Here is a 15,510-nt window from a genome sequence, read left to right as displayed (position 1 = left end):
CATGCCAGGAAACTCTATGAGGCAGTTTTACCCTGTCCTATAAGGTTAATATGAGTTGAAAGACACACTATATTGACTTTGGGCTTATTTAACAGCATATGCACGGGACTGTATACAGGATAATCACTAGACCTCGATGTTTGTGGTTCAAAATCCTTGGAAATCCTACACAGGGTCACTAGGAGTCGCAGCCAACTCAAAGGCACTTAATAACAGCCAGCACTGAACTGCTAACCTCAAGGTCGGTGGTTCAAACCTATCAGTGCTCCTTGGAAACCCTGTTGCTATGAGTTGGAACCGACTCAACCGTACTTAAACCTCCATTTTAACGAAAAGGATAATCTCAAGTTCTGAGTATTCTGCAGAATGGGAAAAAAGTTGGGGAATGTGTACAGCCGTAGCAGTATCTTCTAGAAGCTGGAGTCCACGAATCTCTATTACTACCCTAGAGAATGCCCATAAGGGCAATTAAGTTAAAGCCGAAGCCATACACAGAGAAAATACCCAGAGAGCAGGAGCCGGTCATCTGTAACAGGTGCCAAAAGAAGGACCGGTTCACAAGCACTCTGTGGATATCAAGAGTGTGCCAATTCCCTTGTTAGTTGTGGTAGGTAGTACAGTAGAGCACGTTCCTTACTTTGGAGGGAAAAGTAGGAATATGGAACAGACACATTCAAAGGATCGCGAGTATAATTCAGCCAAAAATATGTGAGATGAACTGGTAAAATAAATTACGGAGCTCAGACTTAAGTTGGGCTTCGTAGGAGGGGTACACATGAGAGAGCAAGGTTTGAAGATGTTTTACACAGAAATTTGTGGAAATATATGACCCTCAAGGAAAAGCTGCCAAGGTCAGATAACCTTGAGTTGATCTGTGTATGTGGCAAAAGTTCCGGGGAACCGTTTTCAGATTCTGCCTCCTAGAGCCTTTAAAACAATACCTAGATGTGGTTACCGACTATTGAGAGACAGAGGTAGGGTGTGGCGAGCAAGATCAAGTGGGCGGGGCCAACGGAGGAGGGGGGGATCATGCGGTTCCTCCCAGTAGCGACTGGAGGCTAAGCGAAGGGGCGGGGTTTCCGGTAGCAACGGCGCTCGGGCGTCGGGTGACGCTAGGCGGACGAGTCGTCACGTGACACGGAAGTGACTCCGAACAGGAAGAGGACGAAAAAAATAACCGTCCGCGACGCCGAGCCGAACCGGACCCGCAGCCACCATGAACAGCAAAGGCAAGGATACAGGACGGCTTAGGCCATAGGGGGTAGTAGTCCTGGCCTGAATCGAGTGGGTCCCGAGCCCATGATCACCAAGAATTAGGGTTTGGTGGGCTGCGTTGCGCTCCTTGGCTGACTGCAGCCTTGGGCTGCGCCTAATGCCTTTGTCATTCCCGAGCTACGGCTGCTCGCCCCCTCCTGGTCTTTTCTCCTTTAAACTCTGTGGCGCAGTTTGGAGCTGCGAGCTCGGGTTGGGGGTGGGGGGTGGATTTGTGATGATGGGCATCTACAGGAACAAATAATAAGCTAGAGTAGGGATTTGGGTAGGCCAATGAAGAGGCGGTGGGGGCGGGGCGGGGCGCCGCGCTCCGGAACTACAGGCAGGCCCCCGGGCTTAACTAATGAGTTGCTAAGGTTAGTGCCTGGCCAGAGCTTCAAGGGTCCCTTTTGTTTTCTCACCACCTTGCCCTTCGCTGATGGGGCCAGAACTCTCCCCGTTACTATGATCGTACGAGTCTGTCAGAACCTAGCCCCTTGCTTCTTCAACTTCCCTTAGTCAAACTTCTCTCGGCGTGCTTGAACCGCCACCCTCAACCCTTCACCCTTTTCCTGGTTTTGCCTTTCACTTCCAGCAGTCACTCAATTTGGAAGTCGACCTTGAATAGAAAGATGTCAGGTGAAAAGTCAAAACCGTACAACCAGCCCTGTGGAGATTACCCAGGGCAAAGGCAGGATGCATCCTTGCAAGATAAACAAACCTGAATCCCAGGGACTGGTGCCTAGACCTGTCTTGCATTCCGGAGGAACTTGGATAGAGTTAGACTTTCTCCTTACCATTAGTATGGTAGCGGAAATAGTGCCTTTCCTGCCCAGTCAGAATCCAGCATTTATGGGCTCGAAGGATGCAGAGAGAATGCTTATTTTCTTGATCCCGGGAATCAGTTCCTCTGGTTCAGCCTTTTTGCAAATACCTTCCTGCTTGGTGCCACTCAATTGTTGTTGTTGTTAGGTGCCATCGAGTCGATACCGACCCATAGCGATCTTATGCACAGCAGAACAAAATTAGCTACCCGATGTTCCCTGATCCATTTTGGTAGTTCACTAGGGTAGGCAACACACTTTTTTTTTTCTCTTCCAGGTCAATATCCAACGCAGCCAACCTACCCAGTGCAGCCTCCTGGGAATCCAGTGTACCCTCAGACCTTGCATCTTCCTCAAGCTCCACCCTACACTGATGCACCACCTGCCTATTCTGAGGTGTTTGCAGTTTTCTAGACTTAAGATAATACACCTAGACCACATTTTCAGTTCTTAGTTAGTTGTGCTCTACATATTTTGCTCTTAACAAATAGAAGAGCGCTCATGTGAGTAAACAAAAATGCTATAGTTCAGCAATTTCATTTGCGTTTGAGAATGCATTCCGTGGCTGTTAATGCTGTTTGACACAGGCTGAGGTTAAGATGGGTTTGTTGTATACCTTGAGCCTAACATTAACCATCACAAGAAGTGAGCAGGAAAATACTGAGTGGTAGTGGAAAGGCAACTTGTATAATTTACAGAATGTTATTTGCACCAGGTGATTTGACTCACTGAAGAGATTCCATGTAGTAATGTCATAAAGTAACACTTTCCTTTCTTCTGCCTCTTTTAGCTCTATCGTCCGAGCTTTGTGCACCCAGGGGCTGCTACTGTCCCCACTATGTCAGCTGCATTTCCTGGCGCCTCACTGTATCTTCCCATGGCCCAGTCCGTGGCTGTTGGGCCTTTAGGTTCCACAATCCCTATGGCTTATTATCCAGTTGGTCCCATCTATCCACCTGGTTCAACAGTGCTGGTGGAAGGAGGAGGGTATGATGCAGGTGCCAGATTTGGAGCTGGGGCCACTGCTGGTAACATCCCTGTGAGTATGAAGTCATCAGAAAATATGCAGCCTTTGTGTATTTCAAGTTTCTGAAATGACCCATTCCTGGATAATAGTTCCTAGTAGTGGTAAAACCACTGACTTACCGTAGGCTGGCAAAAAGTGGTTAGGAGGGTCGAACTGGCAAGGAGTAACATCTGACACATTGCTCATGAGGTTCAGAGTCATTGTCTTAGTTAATCAGATTGCTTTCCTATTATGAGTTGTTCTGCTTTATTCAGATACTTTCTTATGAGTTGGTAACACTATTCATTCCTTAAGCATTGGTATTTGCAATTAGCAGTTGAGAACCTAGACTTTAAAAAGTAGAATGCAAAATCCCTATTAAGCAGCTTTTAGAAAGAATACTATTGGTCGAGTTGTGTGGGGTTGTTACTCTGGAGTTGGTTATTATGTTTCCCTATGCATGGGGTTCTGAATGTTGATCCTTTTAAGGGCTCTTCATTCAGTGATCATATACTAAAGATAAGACCAGAATGATGCCTTCATTGGTCTAATTAAAAACTGTTCAAGGGTCCTGTGGGATAGGGCCACAGACCTGGTACCGCACCTGAAGATGAGCGGCTGTAGGGCTGGACTACCCACATGTATTAGAAGGTATCCACAGGCTTCATCTTGGAGCTCGAACCTTTGAACAAGTAACAGACTCCCTTCCCTATTTGTATGTTAGGAATTCACAGAGAATTATGAGGGGCTTCCAAAAGTTCATGGGAAAATCAATGAAGAGATAGAATTTCCCCATGAACTTTTTGAAGCCCCCTTGTGTAGACCTGCTTTAGAGCCCAAATTGATGGCAGACCTAGCTCATTAAAATGCTACTGGTCTGCACATTGCCACCCTCATACCAGGCCCTGGGATTCGTCTGTGTCCCCTTCCCTGTGCCCACTGACCCTTGTCCTTTCCTTTCAGCCTCCACCCCCTGGATGCCCTCCCAATGCCGCGCAGCTTGCAGTCATGCAGGGAGCCAACGTCCTCGTAACTCAGCGGAAGGGAAACTTCTTCATGGGTGGTTCCGATGGTGGCTACACCATCTGGTGAGGAGCCAAGGTCCCCTCTGTGCCGGGAAAGACATCACATACCTTCAGCACTTCTCACAATGTAACTGCTTTAGTCATATTAACCTGAAGTTGCAGTTTAGACACATGTTGTTGGGGTGTCTTTCTGGTGCCCAAACTTTCAGGCACTTTTCAAACTTAATAAGGAACCAATTATTGGTAGCAGTACCTCCCTAAAGCATTTTGAGGTAGGGGAGGTATCCATTCATAAAATGAATATGGGTGAAGCAGCCCTAAGGATCTTCCTTTAATGCCTCTGGAGTAATACTGTACCATACTGGTCTTTGCTTTTAGTAATAAAACATCAAATTAGGTTTGGAGGGAACTTTGATCTTCCTAAGAATTAAAGTTGCCAAATTATTCTGATTGGTCTTTAATCTCCTTTTAAGTCTTTGATTTCTATTACTTGTTATAAATGAAACGCATTAGTTGTCTGCCTTTCCTTTCCATCCTTTGCCCCTCATCCCACCCCTACCCCCAGTCTTCTAGTCCCTCCCACCAGTCTCCATTGAATCAATGGTGCAGGACAGAAAGCCAGTCAAATAAGTTTCTTCTCTCCTTGCACTTCTCCCCACTTGCCATTGTTTAAATAGTCATTCACAAGGATCCTCTGAAACTCCCTCTGTGCTCCCAAGCACAGACCCCATTACTTCTGCTTTTGAATCTCCTCAGGCCAAAATGGAGGGTGCCATTTAGATCTTTGTTTGGGCAGGGGCTGGGGGAGCTTCTTACAGGTTGTCTGTGCATATGAGAACCTAACCCAGATTTGTTTTGGTGCCAGAAAAAGTGAGCTCATGTTTTAAAAAAGGATGTCAATGCAAACTACTGTAAACAACATTTTGTTTAAAATGTGAGGGGTGAGGAGAAGGATGCATTTCAAAAGCCTGGTGATTTTAAAGCCAAATTAGGGGGAGAGTTTTTAGATCAAAAATTAGTTCCCATTGTCAAGGTTGTCTGACGCAGCCACTCCAGGCTCCCACGAATTCCTCAGCTGGGCTAATGGGGTCATAGTGAATATGCCTCCCTGCAAAATGAGTTGAGTCCAGTGAAGTCCCATTAGGGTGAAGAATATTTCAGGGATCCTTAATATTTAGATTTTTTTTATTTTCCTGAAATTGGATTTTATTTTATCTTTATAATTTCAGTTCATCTAAATTTGTGTTCTGTTCCCGTGATGTTTGACTGTGCCGTTGACTGTTAATGGAAGTCCAGCGTTGTATGTCTCTCTCTACACTGTGGTGCACTTAACTTGTGGATTTTTTTATACTAAAATGTAGAATAAAGACTATTTTGAAGATTTGAATAAAGTGATGAAGTTGCATTACACCTCATTGCAAGGATTCTTTACTTAGCTTGCATTTAGAGCTCCTCTGTTTCGTCTTTTACATCCTGCCTAGAATTCAGATAGGCACTGATGTTCTGTTTGTTTTAATCAGGCCTTTGAAATAAATGCAGTCATGGAAGGCCAAGGTTTGACCATTTTCATGAGTTCCACTGTGGGTGTTCACCTGTCTTTCTCTTTACTTCCTCAGCTCTTCCATATTTTTAAAAGCCTGTTGTGCCAAGGAATACAGAACCTAAAGTTAGAAATAAGGGAATGGTTGAGTCTCTTAACTTACCCTAAAGTTTGGCTTGAAAACATTTTTATATAATTTGCATAACTTCAGAGTGACCTATATATTTTCTCTAAAGTTCTGCGTGGAGAAATAACTAACATTCTGTTATCTAAGCCATCAAGACTGAGTTCTTAACTCTTTGGGCAATAGAAGCAAAATACATTAAGACCTCAGAGAAGACTTAGCTTAATTTCAAAGTAAACTATATCTGGGAGCCAATTTCTGCCAAAACCTTGTGCCTTTTAAAGGCATCTCATTTTGATACTAAAATTCATGTCACTTCTCTGGAATTGCTTCCAAAGACACCGGTGGGAAAAGGTGGTAGATTTTTTCCCCTGACTCCCTCAGTCTATAGGTGAAATGGATTCTGGGAAGTTCTGACACTTCCCAGGATGGAGCCTAAACGAATTCATTTTCCAAGGTGTGTTTCCCAGGACTATCTTTGTTTTACATCTGTAAGATAGGTCTGGGAACTTCTGAAACCTCTCTAAGGCTCTTATTGTTTGGGAGGGCATATCCTCAAAGGAGTTAAATAAGCAAAAGAAAGTGATAAAGAGTTTAGTGGGATAAGTTGAAATGTAAAGGGAGTTGCTTCATGTACCTGAGAATCTTAATTTTGGTGTCACTTGATGAAAATGTTTAATTCTGATAAAAATAGTACAAGTTATGAGGTGGTTTGGGAACCTGAGAAGGGAGGGCTCAGATTAAAGTATACAGCACGTTCAGGAGGAGGTCAGGTCTCCTACTTCTGACCTGGTCTTTCACCATGGTATCTGGCCTCTAGGAAAAACTAGGCACAATATCTCGTCTGGGGCTATCACCAGGTAACCAGGTAGGGGGACAAAGTGGAGCAACCAGCAACCCTAACTCTCTTCTCCCTTCCCTCAACCTGTGAGCAAAGTGAAGATGTACGGGCACATACTCATATGTTACTTGGCACAGTCCCACTTCATCAATGGCCAGTCATAAATACCAGTTGTATTAATGAAGATCTGGCTAAAGACATAAGTTGCTTTCTCCATGTCTCTGGAGTCATGCGATACTGACAGGTGGGTCTATGTCCTGGAGGGAGGTCAGATTTGTCCATATCATTCAATGCTTCTTACTGGCGTCTGATGGAACTTTACCTAGTAAACAGTCCACGTGTTAGTGTTAGAGCCTAAGATAAGCTCCTTGGAGGCTGAAAGTCATTAAATGAAATATTCCTCCTTCTCCCTGCCCTTGACTGAGTCGCTTTCCATCTGGAGGATGGTGCTGGGCTCACCACCTGCAGGTTCATAGGTGACGTAGGTGCCTTTGTTCTTGTACAGGTAAAAGAAGATCAAGACCACAACCGAGAGCAGTGTGAGGAAGACCACAGCGATGACAACTAAGGAAGGAGAGGGGAGAAGTAGAGTTAGCAGGATTGAGGATATCTCAGTAATTCTTTGGGTCACTCAAATTATACGACTCCCTCACTTTACATAAGGATCCTCCATTTCCAAAGGGATGTTCCCCTACCAAAGCCAACTTCCATGGAATGTGATATCTGGAATCTCTTGGTACCTAAGTTAAAAAAGACCAGGCTTTTAACTGCTGGCAAAACTGAACTTCCTCCCACCAGTTACTGATAATTCCGATAGAATCAGGAAGGAGGGAAATAGGAAATAGCTTATCCCAGCTGGAAGGTTGTGTGTTTTTTTAAAACTTTATTGTGAATTGAGCGAAGGTTTACAGTGGACATATCATCAGTCCCCCAATAGGAAGCGTTTTTTAAATCCCCAGTCTCGTCAGGTTTCTCTGATCCCTCCCATCTTCTTCCTCACCCACTCAACAAGCCACATATCTCCTCATCCCTACCCACATACTCTTGAGTGTAGTGCCCATATGTACCTATATCTATTTGTGGCCACCTCCCAACCTATCATTTACCAGCAGTGCCTCTGACAAAAGATCCATAAGAGTCTTTTTATAACTCCATGTGTAAGATAACCCACATGCTGAAATGAGCCCATTAATGGATTCGGTCCCTGATGATGTGCTCTTCCTGTATGGAGAATCCTAGCTTGTCACACTGGAGTTCAGGCTGTCTCTGGAGTGGGATGGCCCCTAATTAAAGGTCCCTTAGATTTCACTCAGAATCTTTGTTACCTGCAATGAGTGCTGTACTGGCTTCAGCTTCTGGAGACAGGGCCTCAGTGGCCTGCAGGATTGGGGTGGTCATCAGTTCTTCCCCTGGTAAGTTAGAAATGTGGAAAAGGAAGATGGATGGGGTCAGTTCTTTCGATCTAAAGCAGACGTTTGTCCTTCAGATTTCACCACCTTACTTGCTTCCCAATTCAAAAGTTTACCAGTACAGTCTATCATGGATTGAACTGTGTCCCCTTCAAGTATCTGTCATGGCCGGGTCATGATTTTCAGTGGTTTGGGATTTATGTGACGCTGTAATCATTCCCATTAGATGAATAGCCAACCAGTTGTAACGGGATTAAGGTGGGGGCCTGTGTCACCCTTTTATAAAAGATAAAAGGAGAGAGAAAGAGGGACCTAAGTGCCACCAAGAAAGAAGAACCAGGAGCAGAGCACATTTTATTAGACCTGTGGTCCCTATACAGGGTCGCTATGGACTTGAAACGGACTCGACAGCACATATCAATAACAATAGCGCCTACACTGAGAAGCTCTTAGACCCAAGGGAAGACTGATGCCAAGACACACGTAAATCTCCACTGCTAGGCTAACTGATGTTGAAATGAGACAAGAAAGGACCTTCTCTAAGAGCTTCATCTTGAGCCAGAGTTGAGCCTGAATCTTGACATCTGGCCTCCTAAATTGTGAGGAATAAATTTGTTTGTTAAAGCCATCCACTTGTAGCATTTCTGTCACAGCAGTACTAGATAATGAAGTACGAGATACTTCTATATGGATTCCTTGTAGTAAATCCATGTAGAGAAACCTGGAGACTAGAGGAGAGAGTAAACCAGCACCCAAAGACAACATTTTGAAGGATTTTTCAATTGTCTAATAGAGTGGTTAAAAGTACGGGCTCTACATCAATGGACAAATGGATAAACAAACTTTGGTATATACACACAATGGAATAATAATATGCAACACTGAAGAAATGTGAATCTTCAAAACAACTCATAATATGGATAAACCTGGAGAACATTATGCTGAGTGAAATTAGTCAATCACAAAAAGTATTTGTACCGTAAGAGACCGCATTGTAAAAACCCAAGAAAAGGTTTTTATGCTAAAAGAAACATTCTTTGATGGCTACCAGGGAGGAAGGGGAGAATAATTCCCTGGCTAGAGGGTAGACGCATGTTAACTCAGGTGATAGGGAGGACAAGATACAAGAAGAGGGAGGTGTGTAAGGGTTAAAGAGGATATAGGTAAATACTGTTATATACACAACCTTGGAACAACAGTGTTCTGTGGGTAGAATACACGAACAGATACCAGGGATGGAAAGGAAGGGAGAATAATACACTAGCTACAGGGTAGGCACATGTTAACTCAGGCTAAACAGGTATAGGAGGGAAAGTGTAAAAATACACACAAATATAAAAGGGTTTAAAAGAAGATATTTGTACATTAGTATTTACCTTTGCTGCCAACACACCTATGAATGTGGTGGAGCATACAGGGGGCAAAAATGATAGAAAAACTTCTTTGATACCATCAAATATCTTAAGGCAATGAGTTGCTGGGTATGGGGGCTCAGGGTCATAGTCTCAGAGGATACTATGGTCAATTGACAAAACAGTCTATAAAGACCATGGTCTACATCCTACTTTGGTGAGTAGTGACTAGGATCTGAGGTCTCTCCATGTGCAGAAGAAAGAAGAGTGATGAAAACTGAAGATGCTGGAATCAGAGTACAATGGACCAATGGAACATGTGACTATCAGTCACCACAACTCTGAGATCAGAAGAACTAGATGATGCCTGACTGCCACGACCTACTGCTCTGAAAGGGATTACGTTAGAAGATTCTGGATAGAGTGGGAAAAATGTGGAACAAAACTCAAAATTATATTAAAAAATAAAATACCAGGCTTACTGGTCAGAAAGAGACTGGAGGAACCTAAGACTATAGCTCTGGACCACACTTCAATTCTAGAACAGAACTCCCCCTAGTGGCCCAATTTTCAGTCAAGCAGTAGATAAGTATATAGGGCGGGACAACACCACTAGTAAGGTATGCTCACCATAGAATGGTCAACCATTCAAAATCAAAAGGGCAACATTTACCTAAGGACAAAGTTGAGAAGGGATGGATGGGGAGGAGGGTGGAATGGAAATAGGAACCTCAGGGATGAAGTGGGATAACTGTTGTTGCAGGGAGAGGGTTACAGTCATTGAGATGAAACAAAGTATATGATTGGTTGAATGTAAAACTGATGAGCTTTTCTGTAAACCTTCATCACTCAATTCACAATAAAAAGTTAAAAGAATAAAGTATGGACTCTAGAACTCTGCCATTTACTACTTGTGTATCCTTGGGAAATTATGTAACTCCTTAATGCATCAGGTTCCTCATTTACAAGCTGGAGGTAACATCTAAGTAACTTCATGTTGTTGTTGTTAAGTGCCATGGAGTCGGTTCTGACTCATAGCGACCCTGTACAGGGTTTCCAAGGCTGTAAATCTTTACCGGAACAGAAAGCCTCATCTTTCTCCCATGGAACAGCTGGTAGCTTCGAACTGCTGGCATTTCGGCTCACAGCCTGATTCGTAACCACTACGCTACCAGAGCTCCCTAAGTAACTCCATGGAAGTTAGAAATGAGCTATTACTCAGAATGCATATTTTTACAGAAATAAGATACAGTGATGAATGTTTTTTTTACTTTACACTTTGTGGCATTTGCATTTTTCAGTGTTCTTATAGTCTTTTACAAATCATTTTTAAGTAACAAAATAATGTTCCTCTCCTATTTACAAGATTCTGAAACAAGGTCCCTGACCTAAAAAAAAAACATATCTGGCACCCACCCCCTCCCTGTTATGAGTCTATTTATCTGTGGAAGCCTGGAAGCCTGGCCCCTACGAAACTAACAGTCGATTTGGTTGTTGCTGGCTGCTATTGGGGGTTTTTCTGTGCCATTCCCACGATGAATTACGGAATGGACTGCTGTGACCCTTTAGGTTTTCACTGACTGATATTTTGGAAGTGGATTGCCGGGTTTTCTTTCTAGTCTGTCTTTGTCTAAAGTTGTTCAGCATCATAGCACACCTCCATCAACAGACAGGTGGTAACTGAGCATGCAGTACATGGACCAGAAATTGAATCCGGGTATCCTGCCCTGGAGTTGGAGTTATGAGGATGTAAATCTGAAGTTGACAGGGCAGGAGCGGGAGCTTTTTAAGAGAAAAAGAGAGACACCAGGTCCTAATGGCGTGTATATGAATCCTGAATTCAGCTATTAGGAATGACCCCTGGGAAACACCCTAAATGGGATGTGAGAGCCTCTAATAGGGAGCAAACAGCATTAAGACACTAAAACTACTGACTGCTATTCTTAACAAGGTACTGTGCCAACCTACTTCCAAAACAACAGAAGACATATTTGCAAAGAGGGAGGAATACATACAATGCCTTTTGTTTGGGAATCTTGTCTGCTTGTTCCTTTGATGCTACTATAAACATAAGAAGAGATTTTGTTCCTTCTCATCCCCAAATAAATCAAAGGAAAGTTATAATTAAATATTACCACAGGTATCAAACTTCTGCCCCAAGGAGATTAAAGGGATTAGATAGACACTCTCTGTCCCTTACTGCAAAAGTCACCTGGTGGTCCCTACAATGCCCACTGGGCCAAGGCAAGCTCCCAATTGCTGAGTGGGCATCATCAGTCAGCTGACAATGCCCCTGCAGGCAGGGGCTGAAAACCATGCAGGTCCTTTTCAGCTGTTGTTTGGCAACTGCTTTTATTCAACAAATGAAAGAAAAGTGAAATCTTTTGACTGATGGCTGTGATTTTGAAAAAAAAAAAAGTTAAGTAATTTTACCAAGCCCCAGAGTACCATAAGGAACCTGGGTTTTTCAGTTTCATAACCAAGTCAAAAACTGTTTTGATCAAACCAGTTTGGTGGGTTTTCTGTCACTTGCAATTCAGAAAATTCTGAACCCAAGTGATTTCCTCCACCTAGAATATACTTGGTTTACATCAGGATCACATATCTGATCACCTGCTCACTTCTGCTTGTTGCAAAATTCACTAGTTCTGCTCCTCACAAGAGACAAAGGGGAAACCAAGAATGAGAAAGAACTGACTACTAGCAAGGTGGAGTCTTCTCAGCAGAATGGCTATGGCTTTGGGGACTTCAAATTTCACTGCCCAGACGTTGCCACTTCTCCTTGACTGGCAGCGAGGATGACTGGCCTGAGCTTTGTCAGCAAGCCAGCAAGTCTTAATTATCCTGTACCAACAAGACACATGAAGACTAGGAGCCTGGAGATGAGGCATAGTCAACAACAGGGAGTGTATAAGTAGGACAACTTCTACAAAGACGAGAACTGCAGTATCCAACATGTTACCCACTAGTCACATGTGGTTATGGAGTTCTGGTGTGGCGCTGTAGGGTAAGCAAGGGATAGAAAGGTCAGTTGAACCGCAGGTTGGCAGTTCAAACTCACCAGTCACTTCTCGGAAACCCCATACAGGTGTGGAGCCAACTCCATGGCACTTATCAACAAAGATCCCACATGGAAGATAATTCTGCCACTAAAGTAGCAATTTTCCCAAAGATCTCAGAAGCCCCTGTAAGTGTTTACACAGTAAGTCAGGAAGTCCTCCCTTATCTTCTAATTAACATTCCAGTGTGGAGGTCTGGAAAGGTAACAATTAAGCAAAGGTTACTGCAGGGCAGAAGTATCCTCAGGGAAAATAGTTTGGCTAGCTGACCTTTGGAACCACCCACAAGAGACAGCTCCATATAAACAATTCAGTGAATTGTAACATATATAAATTGTATCATTCATTAAATAATAGCAGCCCTCACTAATTCCTGCTCTTTGTAGGCACTGACAGGGACACATTGGTGTGCAAAATAGACATGACGGCCTCTGTGGAGCTTGTCATCTACCACACTACGGGGGAGACTGGACTCCATCTAGACTTCAGTCAAAAAACGATCACCCAAGGAAGTAATATTTGAGCTGGGAGCTAAAACAGGGCTAGGAAGGAGTATGTTGGACAGTAAACAAGGGGTGTGGGTCCCATTCTCAGCAGAGGAATGAACCTGGGCCAAAAGCTCTGAGATGAGAGGGCTCAAAGATTCTGTTGTTTGGAGTTTGGAGCATGATTCCTGTTCAGTTTTCATCTTCTTGTTGTTGGGTGTTATTGAATCAATTCTGACTCATAGTGGTTCCATGTGACTAGAATCTACCCCACAAAGTTTCCTAGACCTATAGGAGCAGATTGGAGGTCTGTCTCCCAGCCTCTGAGGGGGTTTGAACTGCCAACCTTTCAGTTAGTCTGTGCTCTTTACCATTGTGCCACCAGGGTTTCCTTAGTTTCCATGTAGAACAACTGACATTAAGTCATCAGTGGTGGTCTGGTGAGACTAGGAGCAGTGCTGAGAAGGGTCATTGGTGTGGCGGGATCTCTTCATCTAGATCAAAGGGAGGACTGATGATCGTCCTGGTCCTTCAATAGACAATGAAGTAGAAACGGGCTGCCTAGACTGCTTCCATCTCCCCAGGTCAAGCCAACCTCTTTGTTGTTGTTGTTAAGTGCCGCCGTCGAGTCGGTTCCGACCCATAGCGACCCTGTATAGGGTTTCCGAGGGTGTAAATCTTTACGGGAGTAGAAAGCTTCATCTTTCTCCCGCGGAGCGGCTGGTAGTTTCGAACCGCTGACCTTAAGGTTCGCAGCCCGATTCGTAACCACTACACTACCAGAGCTCCAAGCCAACCTCTTGCTCCATAGTTTTTTTTCACTCTTTCTTTTCTTTAGGAATGGTAATAAACTCAGCCAGATTGTGGACTTCAGGCAAATGATTACATCTCTTGATTCATTCATCCACTCTTCTTGTTACCAATGGGAATTATGTTAACCAGTTAGCAGGGTTAGAGTCCTCTTGGCGCAGTGTGATTGGTTTGTTGTTGTTAGGTGCTGTCAAGTCAGTTCTGATTCATAGTGAACTTAATACACAACAGAACAAACCACTGCCCGGTCCTGCACCATCCTCACAATTGTTAAGCTTGAGCCCATTGCTGCTGCTGCTACGCCAATCCATCTCATTGGGGGTCTTCCTCTCTTTCATTGACCCTCCGCTTTACCAAACATGATGTCCTTTCTCCAGGGATTGGTTCCTCCAGATCAGATGTCCAATGTATGAGAGATGAAGTCTTCCCATCTGGCTTCTTCCAACACACATTTGCTTGTTCTTTAGCAGTCCATGGTACTTTTACTATTCTTTTCCAACACCATAACTCAAATGCATCAATTCTTCCATTATCTTCCTTATTCACTGTTCAACTTTTACATGCATATTAGGCTATGGAAAAATGCCATGGCCTGGGTGATTGGTGGTTGGTGGTGGTTATGTACCATGATTGGTAGCATACCAAAAGTTTGGGGGTTCAAACCCACCAGCCTTACTGCAAGAGAGAAATGTGGCTATAAATATTACATTCTGAGAAACCTTATGAGATAGGTTTATTCTGTCCTATGTTGTTGTTAAGTGCCTTCAATTCAATTCCAACTCATAGTAACCCTGTATAGGGCTTCTGAGGCTTTAAATCTTTGCAGGAGCAGAAAGCCTCATTTTTCTCCTGCAGAGCAGCTGGTGGGCTCGAATGGCCAATCTGTGATTCCTAGTTCAGTGTTTATCCTATGTCCTATAGGGTTGCTATAAATTGGAATTGACTCGATGACAATAGGTTTACTTATTGTGATGATTAAGTAAGAGACAATGTCAGTATTACATAGGAGGGACTTAGGACCATGGTCTCGGGGGACACCAAGTTCAATTTGCATTGTCTACAAAGACAATATTCTACATCCTATTTTGGTGAGTAGCAACTGGGGTCTTATAAGCTTATGAGCAGCCATCCAGGCTGCAACTATTGGTCTCTCCCTGTTCAAAGGAAAGAAGAATGATGAAAATCAAAGATGCATGGAAGCAATGAGTCCAGTGTACTAATGGACCACACAAACATCAGTCTCCATGGCCCTGATTACCAACTGCTCTGAATGGGATCACGTTAGAAGGTTCTGGATGTAGTGTGAGAAAATGTGAAACAAAACTCAAAATCATAAAGAGACCAAGATTATGGGTTGTATAGAGACCGATGAAATCCTGAGATTATGACCTTTAGTAACTCTTCATATCTGGAAATGAACCACATTTTCAGTCATACAATAGACAGGTCTATAAGGGAAACAATAATAGTAGGGATGTATGTACACCTTCTAGATCAAAAGGGCAGCATTTACCCAGAAGGAGGAACGGAAATAGGAAACACAGGGAGGAAGTGGGATACATTGAGGGACTTGCAACCAATGACATAAATGAAACAAAATGTGTATGAATTATTAAATGGACAACTGATCTGCTATATAAACCTTTATCCAATTCTCAACAAAAGATCAACAGAAAAAAAATTTAAATAGTAGGCAGCTTTCTGCTCCAGCAAAGATATACAACCCCAGAAACGCTGTATAGGGTCACTATGAATCAGAGCCAATTTTTTTTATGTTTTATTGT

The 15,510-nt window shown here is 43.4% G+C and overlaps 2 protein-coding genes across 6 annotated transcripts in view; one reads left to right on the top strand and one right to left on the bottom strand.

Annotated features, from left to right (window-relative positions):
- Positions 1 to 1,032: 1,032 nt before the first annotated feature.
- On the top strand, positions 1,033 to 5,514 carry DAZAP2 (DAZ associated protein 2). 5 transcript variants are annotated; one of them, XM_006870034.1, is made up of 5 exons: positions 1,217 to 1,229; positions 2,353 to 2,471; positions 2,866 to 2,924; positions 2,991 to 3,114; positions 4,045 to 4,173. In XM_006870034.1, the coding sequence occupies exons 1-5, from the start codon at positions 1,217 to 1,219 to the stop codon at positions 4,171 to 4,173; spliced, it is 444 nt and encodes a 147-aa protein (XP_006870096.1). The 5 variants fall into 5 exon arrangements, with proteins under 5 accessions (XP_006870095.1, XP_006870094.1, XP_006870096.1 ...); XM_006870033.1 differs by having other exon boundaries at positions 1,033 to 1,229; positions 2,866 to 3,114; positions 4,045 to 5,514; XM_006870032.1 differs by having other exon boundaries at positions 1,133 to 1,229; positions 2,866 to 3,034; positions 4,045 to 4,531.
- Positions 5,515 to 6,996: 1,482 nt separating this feature from the next.
- Positions 6,997 to 15,510, bottom strand: part of SMAGP (small cell adhesion glycoprotein) — a 30,525-nt gene continuing 22,011 nt past the window's right edge. Inside the window, exons 2-3 of the mRNA XM_006870134.1 lie at positions 7,937 to 8,020; positions 6,997 to 7,175 (exon numbers count right to left, since the gene is read on the bottom strand). Of these exons, the coding sequence (XP_006870196.1) occupies positions 6,997 to 7,175; positions 7,937 to 8,020 (263 nt within the window). The remainder of the gene's footprint in view (positions 7,176 to 7,936; positions 8,021 to 15,510) is intronic.

Source organism: Chrysochloris asiatica, unplaced genomic scaffold (genome assembly GCF_000296735.1).
Source record: "Chrysochloris asiatica unplaced genomic scaffold, ChrAsi1.0 scaffold00138, whole genome shotgun sequence".
Taxonomy (NCBI): domain Eukaryota; kingdom Metazoa; phylum Chordata; class Mammalia; order Afrosoricida; family Chrysochloridae; genus Chrysochloris; species Chrysochloris asiatica.
Note: the sequence above shows the minus strand (reverse complement) of the source record. Positions and strands in the feature narration are given on the sequence as shown.